General features: G+C 44.3%; 1 protein-coding gene across 2 annotated transcripts in view; it reads left to right on the top strand.

Moving 5' to 3' along the window:
• Positions 1-20,690, top strand: part of LOC147010084 (voltage-dependent T-type calcium channel subunit alpha-1H-like) — a 145,358-nt gene that overhangs the window by 95,391 nt on the left and 29,277 nt on the right. For both annotated transcript variants that reach the window (XM_085861603.1, XM_085861604.1), the window contains 8 exons: positions 365-474; positions 10,710-10,843; positions 10,942-11,012; positions 12,130-12,208; positions 12,342-12,463; positions 12,729-13,040; positions 17,997-18,140; positions 18,369-18,500. In XM_085861603.1, coding sequence (XP_085717729.1) covers positions 365-474; positions 10,710-10,843; positions 10,942-11,012; positions 12,130-12,208; positions 12,342-12,463; positions 12,729-13,040; positions 17,997-18,140; positions 18,369-18,500 — 1,104 coding nt within the window. The remainder of the gene's footprint in view (positions 1-364; positions 475-10,709; positions 10,844-10,941; positions 11,013-12,129; positions 12,209-12,341; positions 12,464-12,728; positions 13,041-17,996; positions 18,141-18,368; positions 18,501-20,690) is intronic.

The raw sequence follows: 20,690 nt of genomic DNA, 5'->3' as shown, positions 1-20,690 counted from the left end.
CTACCTTCAGCTGTGGACACCATCTTTTTTTTTTACATCTCGTGTATGTTCTTCGTACTTTTATTTATTTATTTATATTGGTTCTTTCATATCTCAATCCTATTTCTGCTGGTGTTTTGCGTGTTGAAACGTCCTGCTTTGTAAAAACAAATCAATCCGGAATTGTCCTGAGCCGGCCTGTACTGCTCATTATGTTGTCCACGATGCTCGTCCCATGGGCCTGTAACTAACCCATGTAACCTGTTAGCCTTCGCTCGTATTCTGATGTACTTGTACGTATCTGCTCGATTGCTGAGTCTTTGTTGGCATGCCTCCTTACGTCTTGAAATGTCATGGTACTTTCTTTACTCCCGTCAACTCACAGGCTTTGGAGGAAGGCCTCAAATATTGCAACTACTTTTTCACCTCTGTGTTCGTTCTTGAAGCCATCCTGAAGCTGATCGCTTTTGGAATAAGGCGCTACTTCAAGGAGAGGTTTGTAGCAAAGCCAGTCATCGTATGACCCTGTGAATTGCCCGCATACCTGAGCGAGGTCAGTAATCGTCTTTTCGTTCGGGACCTTCTGGTGAAACTCCCAAAATCCAGGATCACTGCTCACCTCCACTCAGTCATTCCTCATTTTTTTTTTCAAACCTGTGGAACAAACTTCCACATTCTCTTCAATCTCACTCTTCCCTCCAGGTCTTCAAGGTGGCTGTTCACCACCATCTCAGATCGTCCCCCATCCAATACCACGATCTTTTCTACCACTGTTTACCCTCCCCAAGCCCAACTCTTTCCAATTTTCCAGTTTTTCCTTTCTAAGTTTTCTTCTGTATCCATCTTCTCCACCCTGTGTCCTCCCATTCCCCCTCGTTGGCTCATTCTTCCCCCACATCCCTTATTTCTTCCAAGTCTCTCTTATTTTGTCCCTCAACCCTGCTGTTGGTGTGTTCTGCCCTCTCTTTGTTCCATTCCTTTTGTTCTGTTGTGTCTTCCACGAGCCTCGACTTTGTATACATAAAGAAAGATTGTGGTGAGCAGAAAAAGAAAGATGAAAGTATCGTGTCAAAGGCTTCAGGGAGACCTCGTTCCAAGATAGATCAGCCTTGTTTTGATCATCATCCCACTTATCATAGAGTACGACAGTACTCCATCGGTGTGGATGGCATGACAAAAAAAACAAATGGCTGCCCATTCAAATGATTACAAAACGATATGCTTAAAAACTACTGCAGAGTGACGTCATAGGCAATTAAAATCCATGCATTTTTATTATCACAACGAACAAGAATGACAAATACGCCAAAACAAATCGTTGAAGTACCAGATAGGCCTGGAGTTGGCTGAACGGTTAAGGTTCCCGCATGCTTTATGCATGATCTCAGGCTTTTGGTCTCAGAGTCTTGAGTTTGAGCAGCTCGGTTCGTTGAATTAACACCAAGTGGGATTGTGACTCAGCCTGACATCCTTCCAAGGTCGGCGAAACGAGTACCAGCCTATTGGTAATATAGGGAATCGCATCACCAGCACAGCCGTGCCCCCCAAAAATGATGCAACCAGCAACCCCAGGCTTCACACGATAGCTGAAGCAAAGTACCAGATCGAAAGATCACAAAATCACCGTTTTGTTCGTCCTCAGGAATGTCCTTTTGTGAGGTTTTTTGTGCATTGCATCAATTTTGCGTCCTCGGGAATGTTGACAAATGTCCTCGTGCCGATCACGATAACGGCCGAAGCAATTACAATGATTTCAATGGAATGAAGCACCATTCTCTCTTGGGTATTGCACCTGTCCCAGAACACTCGTAGAATATGGCCACTGTAGCTTTGTGAAGATGTTGCAGTGTTTCAGTCCGCATTGCAAACACCAATCGGAGAGTCATAGCTGCAACATTTATCGTTTTCTGAAGGAACCAAGTGTTAAACAACAATGCATTGAATAAATAAGGTGATTTATCACTTTTATTCGTCGTCTTCTGTCTCTTCCCTTTATAAGCGGTGAGGTCCAACGGTATCAAGCTTCTGCCCTGCCTTGACTGCGGCACTTCTCCACTTCTCCGTGTCCTCAGCCAACTCTCTCCACTCTAGAACCACTCCTACCTCATTGATATTCTTCCTCACACAATCTTCTCATCTTCAACCACAATCTACCTTTTTTCCTCCCACCTTGCTCCCTCAACCTAGCCAATCTCTTCCTCTATCGGCACCATGTGACCAGCCCACTTCAGTTGGCTTTTTATCAATCTCCCCATCAAGCTCATCTGCACACCAATCTCCACCCTCTTCATTCTCACAATCCTCCTCACCCACTTGTTCTTGCAGATCACCGCACAGAGAGTTAAGGCCCTGTCACACCTTGATGATTTAGCCAGCGTATGTCGACGTATGAAAAATTTGTCTAAAATGCTGGCACACGTCGAATACGTTATGGGTAAGTTTTGTATACGTTAAGAGCATGCTGAAACACGCTGATATACGTCGTAGTACGCCGAGCTCGTCGACAAATTTTAACATGTTGAAAAATTTTCAACGTATGCCAGCGTATGATGCACACGTTCCGCATACGTTGGCCATAAGTTGTAGGCACGTTACGCGATCGTTGACACACGTTGACACACGTTACTTGTAAGTTACTCAGAGGTCGAAACGCGCCAAGTTGTTTTTTTTTTGTTGTTTTTTTTTTTTTTCTTCTTCTTCGGTATGACGGTGATGTCGACACTTCGATTTGTAGTGCGGTTATAATATAATTAATAGGCTGCCGCTCAACGATTTAAATCATAACCGCACGAGAAATCGAAGTGTCAACATTAGCGTCATGCCGGAAGAAAAAAAAAAACACATGGAGTCTGGAACACTGACGGGTTCCGCCTGTGAAGCCCATTTGTATATACCAATTCCCCTAAACACTGCCAGTACGCCATTATACGGTAGCTGTAAGTTAGAAACACGTTCAGTAAGTTCTGTGGTCATCCGGAAGACATCAATCAAATATGTCTACATACGTCAATGTGCGTTGGAGATACGTTACTCATAGGTTCAAAGCACGTTACTCATACGTTCAAAGCACATTACTCATAGGTTAGAAATAAGTTTCGGGGACGCTAAACATTACCTCGACGTGTTTCGACTTATGAGTAACTTACAAGTAACGTGTGGCCGACGTGTGTCAACAATCGTGTAACGTGCCTACAACTTATGGCCAACGAATGCCAGCATATGCCAGCGTATGCGGAAGGTGAGTCATACGCTGGCATACGTCGAAAAATTTTCAACATGCTGAAAATTTGTCGACGTACTCGGCGTACTACGACGTATGCCAACATACTACGACGTATACCAGCGTGCTTCAGCGTGCTCTTAACATATACAAAACTTACCCATAACGTATTCGACGTGTGCCAGCGTTTTAGACAAATTTTTCATACGTCGGCATAAGCTAGCTAAAACGGCAAGGTATGACAGCGGCTTGAATCGTCGAGCGGCAGCCTTTTAATATGCTACGCCACGTGATCGCCGGCGATACGCTGCCCCGCTATGCATACGTTAGACTATCATTGGGCATACATTGTGAACGCCGACAACACGCTAAGCATTCGTTGGTATAAGTTATCTATAACTTATCGAAACGTTCTGTGTACGTTACTAATACGTTATGCATACGTCCAACTCGTTATGAATACGCCAAAAAACTGAAAAAAACATCAATAGTTCAGCGTACGCCAACGTTTTACATACATTTTGATACCTTGCCATACACTGGCTAAAACGTCAAGGTGTGACAGGGCCTTTAGAAAGGTCCTTCTTCTTGCCAGGAAGGAAGGAACATACCAAATATTGAAGCAGCTACATTGCTTTAAAAAGAATATACATATACATATACATATACATATACAATGCCCCACTGTCTGTGAGTGGTGAGGCCAAATTGTATTTGGCTCCAACAAGTGCCATTTGCTACATGGACACATTGTGTTACATTCACGAATCACAACCAGAAAGCACCATTGTTGTTAGTAATCAGTCAGGGAAAGCATTAATGGAATTATGGAATTCTCCTGGCTTGGACCAATGTTGACCTCGTCACGATGGCATCATGCCTGTCAACCCCAAAGGGTATCCAGTAGTTCATGTGAGGCAAAGTCAACAGCTTGTCACCAAGCAGATGAAAAGCGAAGTTATCCACCTGCATTTCCCCTTCTTAATAACAAAGAACGAATGGTGTGGCGAGAAATTGATCAACGTAGCCCGAAGGAGAGTGAAAGAATGCAACGCGAGTGAGCAAGCAAAGCGAAAGGAATGAAAGAGAGAAGGACGCAAACAGAGAAGGATGAAAAGACCAACAGAGTCCGGGAATCCTCTCAAGCTTTGAATCTCTGAGTCTGCGATCTGTCTTTCTACCCCCCTGTTTTTTTTTTTTGTGCACAATTTCGAGGCTCGTATGAGAGCTAACACAGAGAATGTATAACAAAGGGAGCAGGAGACAAGAGGGGTGGGATAGGGAAGCACAAAATAGTGGGGAATAGAGACATTAGGAGATCTGTGGAAGGGAGAGGGATGGGATGGGGTACACAGGCTAAACAGAAATGGACACGACAGGGACTTTCAGGAAGGAAAACAGGGGATTTGAAGGAGGTGGGTTTGAGGTGGATTACCGGGGGTACTAAAGGTCATGGTTTTGGATGGGGGAAGCAGGGATAAGAGATGGTGGAGAACAGCTGCCTTGAAGACCTGGATGGAAGAGTGGGATTGAAGAGAGTGTGGGAGTTTGTTCCAGCGGCGGGAAAAAAGAGGAATGAAAGTGAAGGTGAGCAGTGATTCTTGATTTTGAAAGTTTCACCAGAAGGGGGTTGCTGGCAGACCTTGAACGCCCTGCAGAAATATGCGGGGGGGGGGGCAGATCACGGACAGAACAGGGGAGGCAAGGCCAGAGAGGAGATGGTAGAAGACAGTAAGACCACACCAACCTTCCTGCGGTGAGAGAACTAAAGATGATCAGCCTCATTGCATGAGATACCAATGATGCTCAGTGCCTTGGTTTCCACAACATGAAGACTAGAAAGGTGAGAGGCACGAGCAACAGCCCAGAGGGGAGAGCATTACTCCATCAGGCTGCATATAAAAGCTTTGTATGTGCTCAGGAGCTTGGGTTTGCCAAGGAAGGACTTTGCATGACGGAGGTTGTCTTTGGAGGCCAGCTTGGAGATGTGGCTTTCCCAGAAAAGATCATGCCAGATAGTGGGACCCAGAAGCTTGAATGAAAGGACTTCTTCAAGAGGATTGTTGATAAAGTAGATGGGGGGGGGGGTTCTAGATGGTCCTTTCAGAGAAACATCGTGAGAGTGTGAGATTTGTCAGGATTGAAAGACATGTTCCGAGTGTTGGACCAACTTGTGATTTTATCCAAATCTGCAGAGTGAAGAGGCTGCTGCTTGCTGATCTGAGGGATGACAGATGGTACGGCAGAGGGTAGAGTCATCGACAAAGAGATAAAGAGGATTTTCCAGAGAAACGGAGAGAGCATTGATGAAAACCAGAAAAAGAACAGGGCCCAGAACGCAACCTTGAGGAACTCAAGCCTGGACAGGAAGAGGGGATGAGAGAACTCCATTAAGAGCCACACGTTGACTGTGACAGGAGATGAAGTCTGTGAGCCATGAGTGGAGATTGCCTTGTATACCATTGGAAGAGAGTTTGGTGAGCAGGTCGAGGTGCCAGACCGTATCAAAAGTATGCGATATGTCCAGGGAGATGGCTCTGATCTCATGTCTGGAATTGAGGACCTCCATCCATTGTTGGGAAAGCAGAAGCAGCATGTCCAGGGTTGAGGGTCATCGTCTAAATCCAAATTGATGATTGGAAATCAAGCCGTTGGAGAAGGGGAAGAATTTGATGTCAGAATCGATGATGGATTCCATGACCTTGCTGATGATTGGGAGAAGTCTGATTGGTCTAGAGCCGCAGGGACCTGTTTTTGCACCTTTTTTATGCAGAGCGGTAATGTTTGCTGATTTCCAAACAGATAGCAGATGACCTTGAGCAAATGAGAGGGTGAATAGAACAGAGAGAGGGTGAACAAGAGCAGAGCAGAGGAGCAGGTTTTTAGGACACATGGACTGATGCCGTCTGGACCGATTGCAGTATCAGTCAAGGTTTTACAGCAAGCTCTCCACCTTGTCAGGAGAAAAGGACACAGAGTCCAGGAACAGCTAGGTGTGACTGAGTAAGGTGGGTACGGAATGCTATGGGTTTGGGACACGATTTAGAAGCAAACACGTAGTTTAGGCATTCGGCCTTTTCACGTACAGTGTGAGCTATGCGGCCATTTGAGGTAAGGGAGGGGATGGAGGGGGAACATACACCAGAAACAGACTTATCTAGATGCCACCAGGATTTGGAGGAGGGAGACAGGTTTGAGAGTACAGACTTGACATGAGAAAGATGTTTCCGAGCTCTCCTAAGGGTAGACACACACTTGTTCCAAGCTTTGTGGAAGGAATTGAGATTGCCTTCAGTTGGATTTTCCTTCCAAGAGGTGAAGACAAGTTGTTTTAGTACAACTGCCTCACCACAAGCTTCCGTGTACCATGGGCAGGAGGAGAAGGGTAGGACAACTGAAGTCACAGAAAGCTTTTGCTGAAGTGCCTTGGCAGGTGAGAGAGGTACCCACACCCATCCAACTGGTATGATGGCAATTGAAGTCACCACATATGAGGAAGAGAGACCTTGGATGAGTGGATAGAAGTTGGTCTGTGTTTTCAGCGAGCAAGATGTAAATGGAGTCATCACTGTTTGGTGGACGGTACAACACACAGATAAGCAAGAGGTGGGAGCGGGCGGGAAGCTAGAGCCGGAGGTATTCCTGGGGGTGTGGAGGAGTGAGGGCAGTGCATGGAGAGGGAGTAATAGAATTTTTGATTAAGAGAGCAACTCCTCCACGAGGATGAGGCTCAGGTCTGTCATACTGGAGGAGGGAGTAACCAGGGAGTGATACTTGGGAGTCAGAGAAGTCTTGAAGGAGGAAAGTTTCTGTTAAGCAGATTATGTCTGGTTTGCCAGTGGCAACCTGCATAGAGAGATCAGTCAGGTTAGAGCAAAGGCCTCGGTTGTTTGAGGTACACACTGATAAGGAAGAGGGAGGGGAGGAGGCTTTGGGTTCATGGGAGGTGAGGGGGAGGGCAGTGTGAGGGAGGAGAGATGGAGGTAGTGAGAGTTGTTGACAGTGTGTTAGAGATCGCAGAAGAGCTAGGGGAGTGGGCCGGATCGGGAGGAGGACAAAGGGCGACGTAGTGAAGGGATGAGTCGCAGTGGGAAGTAATATGAGAGGGGGCAAGGAAGTAGGAGATTGGAGGAGGTGGGCGAAGGAGGCAGCTTTGTGGATACAAAGGGGGGAGTGGTAGATTTTGAGAATAAGAAGAGAAGGGGTAGATTTGAAGGGGAGGAGGCAGAATTGAGGGTGAAGGGTCAGGAGGGACAATTGAGGGAGTAGGGTCAGAGGGAAGCTTTTGAGAAGGGTGAGGGGGAAGCTTGGAGGGGGATGTTTGACATGAAGGGGGAGGTGGTGGCTGATTGAGATGGAGGGATGAGAGGGAAGCTTTGAGAGGGAGCAGAGACAATGACAATAGACATGGTCATGGGGGAGGATGGAGAAGGGAGGGGTGGGGAGAGGGGAAGGATGATATTGGGTTGAGGTACATTTTAAGAAACCATTTTTTCCCTTTTTTTTTTTTTTGAACATTAGGGAAAAGGGGGGGGGGCAGAGTAGAGGAAGTTTGAAGAAAAAAATCGAAAAGGTGAGTGGTGAATACCTTCACGATCAATGTGGGATTGGAAACTTGGAAAGGGAAGAAGGAGAATAAGAAAGAGGAAGAATCCATACAGGAAGTCATGTGGTTACGGAAGGAAAAGTACAGAAGGGAAAAGATATTATTATATTTATATATTATATTTAAGACATGAAACGGAGGGTATAGTTGGGAGGAAATGATGGCCTGTTCGAGAGATAGTGAGAAAAAAAAAACCTGAAGGTGATAAGGAGAAAATACAATAAACACGATCATGCACACAGACGGGAAGAAGGGTAGGCCTCAGGGAAACCTGATATGAAAAGATGACAAATATTCACCATTTATCACAAGTTTTAACAGAAGACTGAACTCGTAACACACGGTAAACACAGAGATACCAAAATAACAGTAAAAATGCAACAAAAACGACCAGAAACCTAATCCTTGAGAAAGTCATCAGAGACCCTCAAGAGGAACAACCACCCTTCCCTCGTAAAGAGGCTTTCTGAACTGCTTTTTACAGAGCCTCAAAATCCTCTTCGCTCGAGCCTCCCCCCCCACTCCCCACCGCCACCACTCATCTGTGGGAGGATCATCCTCCTTCGGCCTGGGTCTTGGTGCTACATACTTCGGCAGACGTTCACGAAACCTGTTTGAAGCAGTTCCAGGACGCCTGGGAAGAGAATGGACTCATGAAGTCTCAGGTTTTGGCGAAATATTCTGCCTCAGGCATTCATCAATTGGTTTCTGGGGCTGTGAGGACAATGTGTTCGTGGTTGAGGAAAATGTACAGCAGATGGCTTGGAGAAAAGAATGCCGAATATGGAAAATGACACGTATGGGCTTTTCTAACTCAACAATCACAACGTAGACCTATCAACGCTGATGTTGGACAGCTAAACTAAACAGTTTAACCATGAAATGTCTTCTTTAACCTTTTGAGGATCTCTTTGAGACTTCTCAAAAATCCACAACAATATACTTGAATCCGTGCGTGGGTTTAATGTCAGTTATGTGCACGACCTCCGACCAAATCAAGAATCCATCACCATTGCACTTTATACGGGGACGTATGATAACACTGTGGTGTTCTTAAAGAGAATGATGAAGCATCTTCAGCCTGAAAACTTGGTAAATTCTCTGAAGTTTGTTGCAAAAGTTTCTTTGAGAACTTGATGACGGGTAGTGGGGCGAGGGGTGGTCGTCGGTGTAGTGGTCGGCTGTGGGCCGGGTGTGCTCGGCCCGTTGGGGAAAAAAACAATTGGGCCTCATATTTTTCCACATTTCCTCCAAGGCTGTGCTATATGTTGTATAGTGCAGTATTACGTATTAAGTACTGTTTCCTATCCAATCTAAAGGAAGGATAAAAGAAGGTTGTAACAATGTAACAACATTCAATGCACATTATGTCCTATTCACAGCTGTTTAATGGACTTTTAAGTCTGGTCTTTGCTTAATGGTAAAGGTGGCTGGCTTAAGATCTTAGGGTCTTGAGTTCAGGCCACTGCCATCCGTTAAATAAAACCAGGTCGGTTGACTCAGCCCGTCATCCTTCTGAGGTCGGCAAAATGAGTACCAGCATACTGTGAACAGGGGAAACTGCATCAGCGGCACAGCCGCACTCTCAGCTATGATGCAACCAGCAGCCACAGGCTGCATATGAAGTACTACTAATAATGGACTTTTATACAGTTTCTGATGCTCGTGGAGTAGCTGTGTCACGCACAGCACGCAACGGACACGGGCAGCAAACAACACAGCACTTGACAGCAGACAAACAGAGCCGTTGACCTTTGGAGAAGTAAATTCCTGGAACACTGAGTGTTGGTGGCACCATCCAGCGGCGAGGCTTCTCTCTCCAGTGAGCAGGACATTTTAAGGGGGAAATATTCCCTCTCAAGGGATACCAACCTCCAGGGTTTGTCTGTGCTCTGTCCCCCAAATGCTGAGTGCCACAAAAGAATCAGCACTTCTCGTTTTTAGAGTATTTGGCACAACTCGGCCGAACCACCAACCTATCAGACGCTCGAACAGAGTTCCACCTAGTCTGGTGCCTTTGAACACCTGTGTGACAAACAGCCATTCACTTTCAATGAGAGTGACGAGCAGAGAGAGAAATTTGTATTTGTGAGCGATTATGATGTACGTGAGTTAAAAACAGTGGTGCGCAGTGTATTAGTGAGGCAGATGTGATAACAAGTTATACTGGAAGGACACTCGGGAGAGTGCATACCTCCACCAGGCTGAACGGTTTACGTTTCGTATCCCACCGATACGTCGGATCTGCATCCGGACGTGAACCAATCTCTCAATTGTGAAGAATCATTTGGAAAATTAAAAAAAAATTTTATCTTATCTGGATCTTCACCAAAATCGAATCAAATCGGCCTTGTCACACATTAAACCGGTCCACCAATTTTAGTTTGAATCCGTCCATAATTTTTTGAGATATCGTGCTCACAGACAGACAGACAGACAGACAGACAGACAGAGGTGAAAACATAACTTCCGTTCATCTTTGGTGGTGGAGGAAATGAATAACTATCTATGGATATATTCTTATGGTGGATTAATCTTGTCCGGTGATTTGATTGTAAATTCACAGCGTTAAATACGATCCCCTTCATTGGTTTTCAAAATGGTTGGAATTAGACCCAATCCCCAACCTCCAAACCCCATACCAGATTTGCTCCACATCCCCTTCCCGTTCTTTTGCTCAATTCTCTTTTTCTCATTTTTCTGTCTCTAAACTCCTCCATCTTAATACATAAAGTGTTAATGCTGTCTTATACGAGGAATACCTAGCTTTCAGGCAAGGGGTTCAACAGAGTGAGGTTTCTCTCGGTAGTTTAGATAATAAAATCAGCGTCATTGAAAGAACTTCTTCACTTGGACACTTTGCTTGGGCACTGATTTTTACTTGTTGCTATTCCTGATCGGCAGGTGGAATCAGCTGGACCTCGGCATCGTCCTGCTCTCCATAATGGGTATCACGTTGGAAGAGATTGAGCTGAACGCCTCGCTGCCCATCAACCCCACCATCATCCGCATTATGAGGGTGCTGCGCATCGCCAGGGGTACTTTTATCATCGTTTCTCCTCATTTTCTCGGTCATTCAGTTCTGCGTCGTGCTCGTCGATAAATTTCAGTCTTTGTGCCCACGTGTGCCATGCAGTGTTGAAGTTGCTCAAGATGGCAACTGGCATGCGGGCACTCATCGACACCGTTGTGCAGGCCCTCCCTCAGGCACGATCTCAATCTCTTGCCGGTTGTTTGGTACAACTGTTGTGTTTTCTCCGAATTTGCTTTCTTGTCCTTTTTTTCTTCGTGTTGAGTTCTATGTCCGACGATTTAATAGCTATGGTTAGAAACGGCTGCAGCAACTGCTTTGAATTCTACGTCGAAAGCGAATACTCGGCTGGCATCCATGGTGAATGGAACGCACAAGCTTTGATTGTACTCGTAAATGACCAGGTCAACCCCCTCACGTCGGGAGCTGATGGCGACAAAAAGACCAATTTTTCAGAAACAACTTGCGACTCCCATGCGGGTGGGCAGGTAGCTTCTCCACACCCAGAGCACGATGAACAACCTTCAGACATAGCATCGCCCCTGTTGACGCAACTGCTGCCCATGACCATCGTGTTTGGACAATAAATTAGCGCTCGTTCTCCATTCATGCTGAATGTAGATAAAACCCGTTGCCTCAAATATCAAGTCTTTATCAAACAAGCCTTGCTAGTTCGACCAGCCTGATGGAAAAAGGCCTCCCATAGGTTGCAACATAGACTCTGTGGCATAATGGTTTGAACATCCGCTCTGAGTCTGGGAAGTCGGTGGTTCAAACCCCGGCCGAGGACCGAGTCAAACCAAAGGCTTCCTTGCTTGACGCTCAGCACTTAAAATGATAGAGAATTGACAAACAATGTTGGGAAAACAATGGCAAATGCCAAGAAACTGCTTCGGCAGCACCAAAGCTCTGTAAGTAGAGTATTGTACAGGTATAGGCTGACACGAGTCATTGTGTGAATGCAATGACATCAGCCATCAGAGTGAGAACGTCTCCAAAGTTCTATTTGATGTGATAATGTGCCGTGGCCGATGAGCATGGGAAGATGTGCATGTCATCGTTTACGCTGTTGCAGCAAATATCGAGCATATTTAATAGTGGCTTTCACTCACACCATCTTCAACCCTGTGGCATCCAACATTACATACCGTTCGCTCATGAAACCTCCTCAGAGCTCCATCGAGAGATGTCAATCGAAGTGTGCTTTGATTTTGTAGGAGACATCATGCTTTAAAGATAAGGTTGCATTTTGTAAAGGTGAAAGAATACGAGTCTGACACTGATGTTCTGCAGGTTGGTAATCTAGGACTGCTCTTCTTGCTGCTGTTCTTCATCTATGCGGCGCTTGGCGTAGAGCTCTTCAGTCGGATTGGTAAATATTCACCTCTTTTACTTGAAGTAGCTGAGCTTTAGTTCGGCAGCATCAATCCCTTAGACTGATTGAAATTGAAATTATTGTGACACCCTGTCCCTCTTTCCTCACTTTGACGTGCCTCGCCTGCCAGTTTGTGATGAAAACCATCCATGTGAAGGCCTCAGCCGCCATGCTACTTTCCAGAACTTCGGTATGGCTTTTCTCACGCTGTTTCGAGTCTCAACCGGAGACAACTGGAATGGCATCATGAAGGTTAGAGCCATACTCATGCCATAGTTCAGCTCCGTTCTATGTCTTATCAGTGGTGTGTTTCACCAATTTTTTTTTCTGATTGTCCTCTTGCACCAACTGTGAGGCTCTCATTCCTTCATTTGACTTCGTGGTTGTGCAAGAATGAAGTTTCAAATGCTGCCTTTCATCATTTCTCGTATTGGCGTTTGTCTTTGGTAACTTAAGTGGTGATCTGTTTTTCTCTCTTTAACACAATGACAAACATTGTCACTATTCTCAATCCTAGGACACCTTGCGCGAATGTAGTACGATCGACAGGCAGTGCATCTCTTACCTCCCGTTCATCTCTCCAATTTACTTTGTCACCTTTGTTCTCACCGCTCAATTCGTCCTCGTTAACGTTGTCGTCGCCGTGCTGATGAAACATCTGGAGGAAAGCAACAAAGAGAGCCGAGAGGAAGAGGAAGACGACATTGAATTTTACAAGGAGATGGATGGGGATGACGAGAGAGGAGACCCGCGGAGAGATGACATCACAGGAAGTCCTGCAAAAGGCAGCCATGGAACAAGTGGCGGAGATGAATGGCGATTTGGTGAGGTGAGTTGGACCTTGCAAATTATTAAGTTGGAAATGATATCAACTGTGCGATTTGTTTTACTTATGAAGTGTTGCTCTGATGTCGGTGCTGCATCTTCGAGCAAGAATGATGTAAACAAGTAGCTGTACATTCAAATTACACCGCCCCCATGCCAAGTAAGTAAATAACAAATCCTCCAGCATGCGACATCGCCAGGGCGCCTTCGGCACCCGGCGATGCCGCCTTGCTGCACATGGAGTCGGAATTGGGAGGGAGCGGTGTATAATAATTGATCGATTCGTTTCATAATGAAAATAAATAAATCATAATTGTAAAATAATTAATTTCTCAATCAGTTGTCAAATAGCATACCTGAACCACCACTATTTCATCTGAATCTGTAACTTGTGGGAAATTAAGTAATTAATGAAGAAATGAATAATTAATTGATTAATCGATTAATCAATAAATCAAAAATACCATTTATAGCCAAATCACTTGGTCACTGTCATGTCCAAATATCAGCTTCCTAGCTCAAAATATGTCTGAGATATTGCCAGGATGAGAACTTAAAAAAAAAAAGTAATTAATAAATCGATAATAATTAAGTAATTAATCAATTAATTGATTAAGCAAGAAATAAAAAGTACCGTTTTTGCCAAAGCATATTTTCACTTTTGTCCCCAAATTTCAGCGTCCTATCTCAAAGGACGGCTGAGATATCGCCCGGACAAACAAGAAAGAAAAAAATCCATCAATTGATTCATCAATAAATAAATATAAAATACTGCTTTTCGCCAAATCACTTGGTCACTGTCGCGTCTTGAGCCAAATTTTCTAAAATCCTTAATTTCCATCCGATTGACTTGAAATTTGAACAGGAATTTTCATATTGGCTCATTGAATACAACCACCAATTATTTTTTGAGGTCAGCACATGCCAAAAGGTCAACATAGGCCAAAGGTCAACAACTTAGGATCACTTTCTGAAATCCTCCATTTTCATACGATTGACTTGAAATTTGAACAACATTTGCAAATCAGGTCAATAAATTCAACCACCAATATTCGTTTTAAGGCCAAAAGGTCAACACAAGCCTAATTTTTAAATCAATCGGGCCAAAAACTATACATATACTAGCGATACCCGTGCACATGCACAGGATAGCAGTACAACATAGCTGGTAGCAGGCGACAGACCGTACATGGGGAATGACAAAAATACGCATTGTGCAAAATGCAAGTGGTACTATGGAACGTCAAGACTTCCCAAACATTGTCGGCATGTCCGCTAAGTGCCACAGCAGTTTCATAGGGATCATGTGACGGCGAGCCGAGTTTTTAGTGTGCAAGCTTGGTATTATATATATTGTTGCGGTCTTCGCGCCCGCCGGCGTGCGAACGGCCACGTAACTCGAATCGCGGCACGTCGCCCACCGGACGGACAATCCAGTCGTGACCCTCTCGGACTAACGCCGGGAACCAGTCACGGGTGGACCTTTCGGTCTCACCGCGATCGAGCCAATCAGCCCCCGCGTGGGATAGGGTTGCTCGCCAAATTCGAACTACCTAAGTACCCACGCGGAGGGTAGACCGGGCGATCGCACCTCGCCGCAGGTCGACTTCGGACACGGGCCACTTAAGCGACCCGTTCCGTACTATCAGAATAACCGAGCGGTGTTATCGTCGACCTCGACGGTTCGATTAATTATCGGGCGTGTTCAGCCCACTACCAACCCTTTACGTGAAGCAAGATGAGGGTTCAATGGGGGAAAAGACGAAGCGAAGCGGGAGAACAGTTCAACAATAAAGCACATTTATTCTCGGCACACGGGAAGCACACAAATACAATTCCACCAAATGCACACAAAAAAAGAAAACACAATTCCATTTACACAAAAAGCAAACATAAAAGTGAAAACACAGTGCAGAGCTAATACCGACTACCGAGCACACGGCAACACTTATACAATTCTACTTCACAGACGGCGCCGACAACACATACCCAAAACCAAGGAAAAGAAATACCCTCAAGAATGAGGTAGGCCTGGGGCCGAGACCGGGTCGGGCCTACCCGTCTGGTGATGAGACGCGGAGCGGCGATGGCCCCGCAACCCGCGGGCCTCGTGGACAGTGCCTGGCAGGGGGTGGGAACGGGGCCCCCTTGGTCGCACTATCTCAGCGCGGGGGGAAACAGGAGGGGGTTGCTGATGCTCGGGGTATAGAGGATCTTTATTATATGCGACGAGCGTCTCCACCTCGGCCAGGTCGCGCTGTCGGCCTCCTTCGGGTGCAGCTTCCTGCACGACGCGAGCACCCCCTCGTCCGATGTCGCCGCCTTTCCACAGCTCCGTCCCCTCCGTTCCGACTCCAACGCACACGACGAGCAGCTCCACCGCCCGCGAAGTCTTGACCCTCTGCTTCCGACTCTCCTCTTCTTGACTCTCCGTTCTCGTTCTGCTGACTCTCCCTCGTTCTCTCTTGCGACTCTCCGACCCCTCGTTCTCGTTCTGCTGACTCTTTCGCTCCGACTTTTACGACTCTCCGACCCCTCGTTCTCGTTCTGCTGACTCTTTCGCTCCGACTTTTACGACTCCTTTGACTGACGAACACCGTCCTTTTTATCCCCCCCCGTAACTTCGCCTTTGACCTTTCACCTCGCTCCCCATTGGCCCGAGAAAAAGTGGGCGTGAAGGCTTTTTGATCCACAAATTTGCATATATCGATCGCCCTGGGGGCGGGGCCAATTCGCCCCTCGCTCACCGATTGGACGGCAAAAAGTGGGCGTGTGTCGTTTTGGATCCGTTTTTGAAGCAGAAAATCCGTGGTTTTGTACACGCTGTTCGACGCGCGTTCTGCATGAGTCCAACACCGGTACCCACAGCGGGGCAAGAACGGTGGCGATGCTACGGTTGTGAGGTGTGCGTGAAGGTCGTGGCGGTTGTGGTGAAGCGGTGGTTGTGGTCGGTGGTTGATGTTGTGGTTGTGATCATGGCGGTTGGTCCAAAATAAAGATAGTAAAAGAAAAACGGCTATCCTGAAGAGTCGCAGCACGTATAAATGACATGTATTCCCACTAGACAACGGGTTTAGGCCTAACTACACATGCACTTACCGAGATACCTCACCTAAGGGACCTGAATGGTGGTTTGCGAATCTGGTAACCACAACAATATATATATATATATATATATATATATATATATATATATATATATATATATATATATATATATATATATCATTATATCTCAAAAAGTTGAGTTGGTTTGGCGACAAGAACAAGGCGGATAAGATTTTGGTTCAGACCAGCCCATCAGTGGGATACAAAATGTAAACTGTTCAACCTGCTGGAGATATTATGCGCTTCAGATTGAGACAAAATTTTCACCATAGGTGTGACTACTCGCATGAAATGTTTAAATGATTATAATTATGATGTCATAGGTCACGTGGTATGGCAGGCATGTTGAAAAAATGGAAAAACTTTGGACTTCTGCGTCTCTGAAACCTCACAAAGGCAAAACGTCATGATTGCATATGTAGAACACTAAATCTGATCAGTATGAAAAAAAATTTGAGGGTCATCTAGTATAGGGATAAAATGCTCTACAGAAAAAAGAATTGATGATGTCATCGGTCACGTGATTTTGCAGCCAGTTTTTTTGGGGGGGTTTTTTAACCTACAAAAATCTATGATGCGGCTGAACATATCGAGGTGAAAATTTACACGTATGACCGACTATCCATGAGGAACGAAAGGTTCACACATTTGATGTCATAGGTCATATTGTTTGGCAGCCATATTGGATTTACCCTAAAACCTATAAATAATCTTCTCCAGAACGGCTGGACAGATCGAGGGGAAACTTCATAAAGATGTTCCCCAAGGCATGGGGGTACAAATTTGTTGAGGACTAATTGATAGGTCACATGATTTGGCAGCCATATTGGATCGAATAAAATATTAAATAATGTTTTCTCTGGAACCGCTTTATGAATTGATGTGAAACTTCACAGTTTTGATCGAGTCATGATGGGGAATACATGTTTTAAATTTCAACTTGATCAGATATATGGTCTGGCAGCCAGAATTATTTAATATTTTGATCTAGGTTCATTTTTATTTTTATTTTGAATAAGATGCATTTGGCTGTGCCCAGATGGGTTTGAGGATCGAGAAGTATCATCTGAAATGCGAATTCTGCAGGTTCCTCCTGATGACTTCATCTTTGCTTTTTGCTTGTTTGGGTTCCTTCTGATGACTCCAATGCAGGACTGTACCTATTTGGTCTTCCATTTTATTTGAATTGAAGTAATTTTAATCCCATTCTGAATTCAATTGAATAATAATTTTAAAAAACATCATGAGTCAGGGTCAGATGTCTGATCAAAGCGGGACGTCTTGGTACCCAGTCATCACTGCCAGCAGTTATAAAGTGGAAGTTCGAATTATTTCTCATTAATTACATAACACACCAGTACACAAACGCCACACAAAATACACCACACAAAACTACACAAACACCACACAGAAAAGTCCTGGCGATGGTCTGCAATCTCTGATTGCTCTTTTTAGTGTTGTGGTTGCAATGTCAGTTGAAGTCAAAACATAAATGAATAAGGAAGGACTTGTCTTGCTGGTGAAAGTTCATATCTCTCTGCAAAAAAAAAACAAAAAAACGCCATTGTGAAAGTTCCTTGTAACTAAAGATGCGGTTGCTGTTTATGTTTTCATTATTTCTGGTCGAACCTTTCGGAACGTTCCTTTCAAAATTGTCTTACAGTGCATTTTACACAATCCAATATGTACCACATATGCCAATTTTCATGGAGGCTCTGTTCTTAAAATTCTGTCTTCAACAATTGTATGAGTTGAACATTGAAGAATGTGTTATATTTTTAAAAGTAGCATTGAAGTTTAACTGTCGTTTTCAACTTTCAATTTCTTAAACCCAAATCCTCGGCCTTGACAGGAACGTCTGTCTTTTGATAACGTGTCTCTCCTACTCCACGAAGCGCTGGACAGAGAGTTGAGTCTTATGGACAACCTCTCTGGCTCCGTCTGCCGTTACTATGCAATGCCAGCACTTGGAGGCCTGCACAAGGATGACCATAAGGTGATCACCGAAAATTGGCAGCACCTCAATGCACAGCTGCCAATTCTCAACACGACCACTTTTTGGACAACCCTGGCAATAACTGATCAGTTTTGAACAGATAAATAGACTATTGACAACACTATGGACTTTTTTGCATTATGGTGGATAGTTTTTGTACTTTTCTTTGTTGACCTCCACTGTTCCACAAGCATTGTCCTTATCATACTTCCTCTATTCATATCCCAGATACCTTTGGCAGAGATGGAAGCTATATCCCTGGCTTCAGAGCCATTATCTACTGCTTCATGTTCCATAAAAAGACGGCCGGATGCCAGCCCTTGCAGCGTATCGAGATCCCCATCGATATCACAGTGGAGTGTACGGATAGTGTTCTTATCACGTTTATAACTATATCTGCTTACTTAGGTCATTGTGGAGTTTCGTTTTCATTTCATTACCTCTGCCACTAAAAAGGTGGATGGCGGTTATGTTTTCACTCCTGTCTGTCTGTCTGTCTGTTTCTGTCTGTCTGTGAGCAGTATATCTCAAAAAGTTACTGACGGATTTGGACATAATTTGATGGACAGGTTGGGTGTGTTACAAGGACGAATTGATTTGATTTTGTTGAAGATCCAGATCACGATACGATAATTTTTTTTTATTTAAAGAAAAAAAAGGATTCTTCACCATTTAGAGATTGGGCCAAAAACTATATATAGTATGATATTTCAAAAAGTTGTGCACAAATGACAAAACTTGGTGGATTAGTTGGGTAGGAGAAAAGAACAAGCTGATGAGATTTTGGTTAAGATCCGGATGCAGATCCGGCCCATCATTGGGATATAAAAAGTAAACTGTTCAGCCTGGCGGAGGTATGGGCTCTACCGCAGTGCCGTTCCAGTTTGTCTTGCGTTTCATTATAAGAGTATGACGCAGATAGGTATAACGGTATCTCCTCGATGTTAACCTCGATTCTTCAGATATTTCGCATTTATATTCTGCTGAGTGCAGAATGTAAGAAATTAGAAACGGGTGCTAACTTGTGTTGTCACCAACAACATTGCACAGATTAACCAAACTCATTAAAATCAGTGCTGAGTCCCACGGTTTGGCCTTCTTGTATAATAAAGTGCTCTCATTAAGATAAATAGCTTTGAAAATTAATTATTTTTGAAGTGATACCGAGTAGATTAGTAAATGAATCGGGAAATTTTTGTTGAAGTTGCAATTATTTTATTGATGTCGGTCTCAAAGGCTGAACTTCAAAAATAAATAGGGAATTGTTGAATGTTGTTCAGTGTACATCAGGTGCCGTCTTGTGGCGGAATAATGAATTTTTAAAAAGTGTGACGAATCTTGTTTGTGTGAAATCCCCCCTTTTGTTTTGCAATTTTTGAAGGCTCACCAGACTCAGTGGCATTGTGGGTAGAGCATCTGCTCTGAGTCTGGAAGGTCGGTGATTCGATCCCGACTCTGGCCGAGTCATACCAAAGACTTTAAAAATGGTACGTGTTGTTTCCACGTTTGATGGTCAGCATTTCGAGAATTGGGGACATATAAACTCTGTGGGTTGATTTTCTATGTGGGGGGGGGGGGGAATCAGAACAAAAAGGGAGGGAGAGATTTCTCCTTAATTGTCCTGCTGATTATGGTGAAGAAAGGAACCTCACAAGATGGTTTCACCAGCACCTACAATACACAAAGTTGTGTCACTTTCTTGGATAACATATTTCCTTAAATAAAAGCCCCCCCACCCCCTCTCCAATAAGCACCATTCTGAGCAGAGTTTAGAAAAATATACCTCCCCCCCCCCATCTCTCTGTCCCCCACCTACAATAAATGTTATGGGGCATTTATTGGGATAAAGCAAAAAATTATTGCCAAACAACTTATACCTTCGCAATATGTGTGTCTATTACTAAAATGAGCAGCGTCCGTCCTTCCATCCGTCACGCTATATTTTAAAAGGTTCAAAATGTCGTGGAATCATAAAAATGATGTCTTTGGAAAGCTGATAATCATTTCACTTGGTTGGAAAGTTAATAATCGATTTCTTTGGGAAAAAAAAAATTATTCGTGTCTGTTTAATCACAAAGAATGCCGGTTTTAAAAACCCGTCTCCTTCCAAAAGCCAGAGGAAGAAGCAGGATGTTGAGCTTTAATGTGGCGGTTCCAACTGTCATAACTTTCATTGGAGCAGTTCTAATTTTTATTCTTCAACAGCAAAAACACTTTGGGATAAATTGTGATAAACACGGAAGAAGAACACAAAATGATACATCATAATACTATACGAAACAATAGAAAATATGTAAAAGTACACAGATGGAGCAAACAAACAACAATAACATCAACTACGTGATATAAAACATCCTTTTTTTCCGTATTTCACTTCATTTAATGTCCTCATTGAGACTCACAGATCGATGTGCAATATGTTTGTGACGTGCAAATTGCTGTCCTTTGATAAAACCCATCAGTGAGGTGTCGGGTACGCATGGCGAGTCGAACATAAAACAAGGCAAAGCAATGACATGCCCATTGCTCTCCCCTTGTTGAGCTGAGCTG

Source organism: Eptatretus burgeri, chromosome 17, assembly GCF_056783735.1.
Source record: "Eptatretus burgeri isolate ZD-2024b chromosome 17, Ebu_testis_v1, whole genome shotgun sequence".
Lineage (NCBI taxonomy): Eukaryota > Metazoa > Chordata > Myxini > Myxiniformes > Myxinidae > Eptatretus > Eptatretus burgeri.
This window is presented reverse-complemented; position numbering and strand designations above follow the sequence as displayed.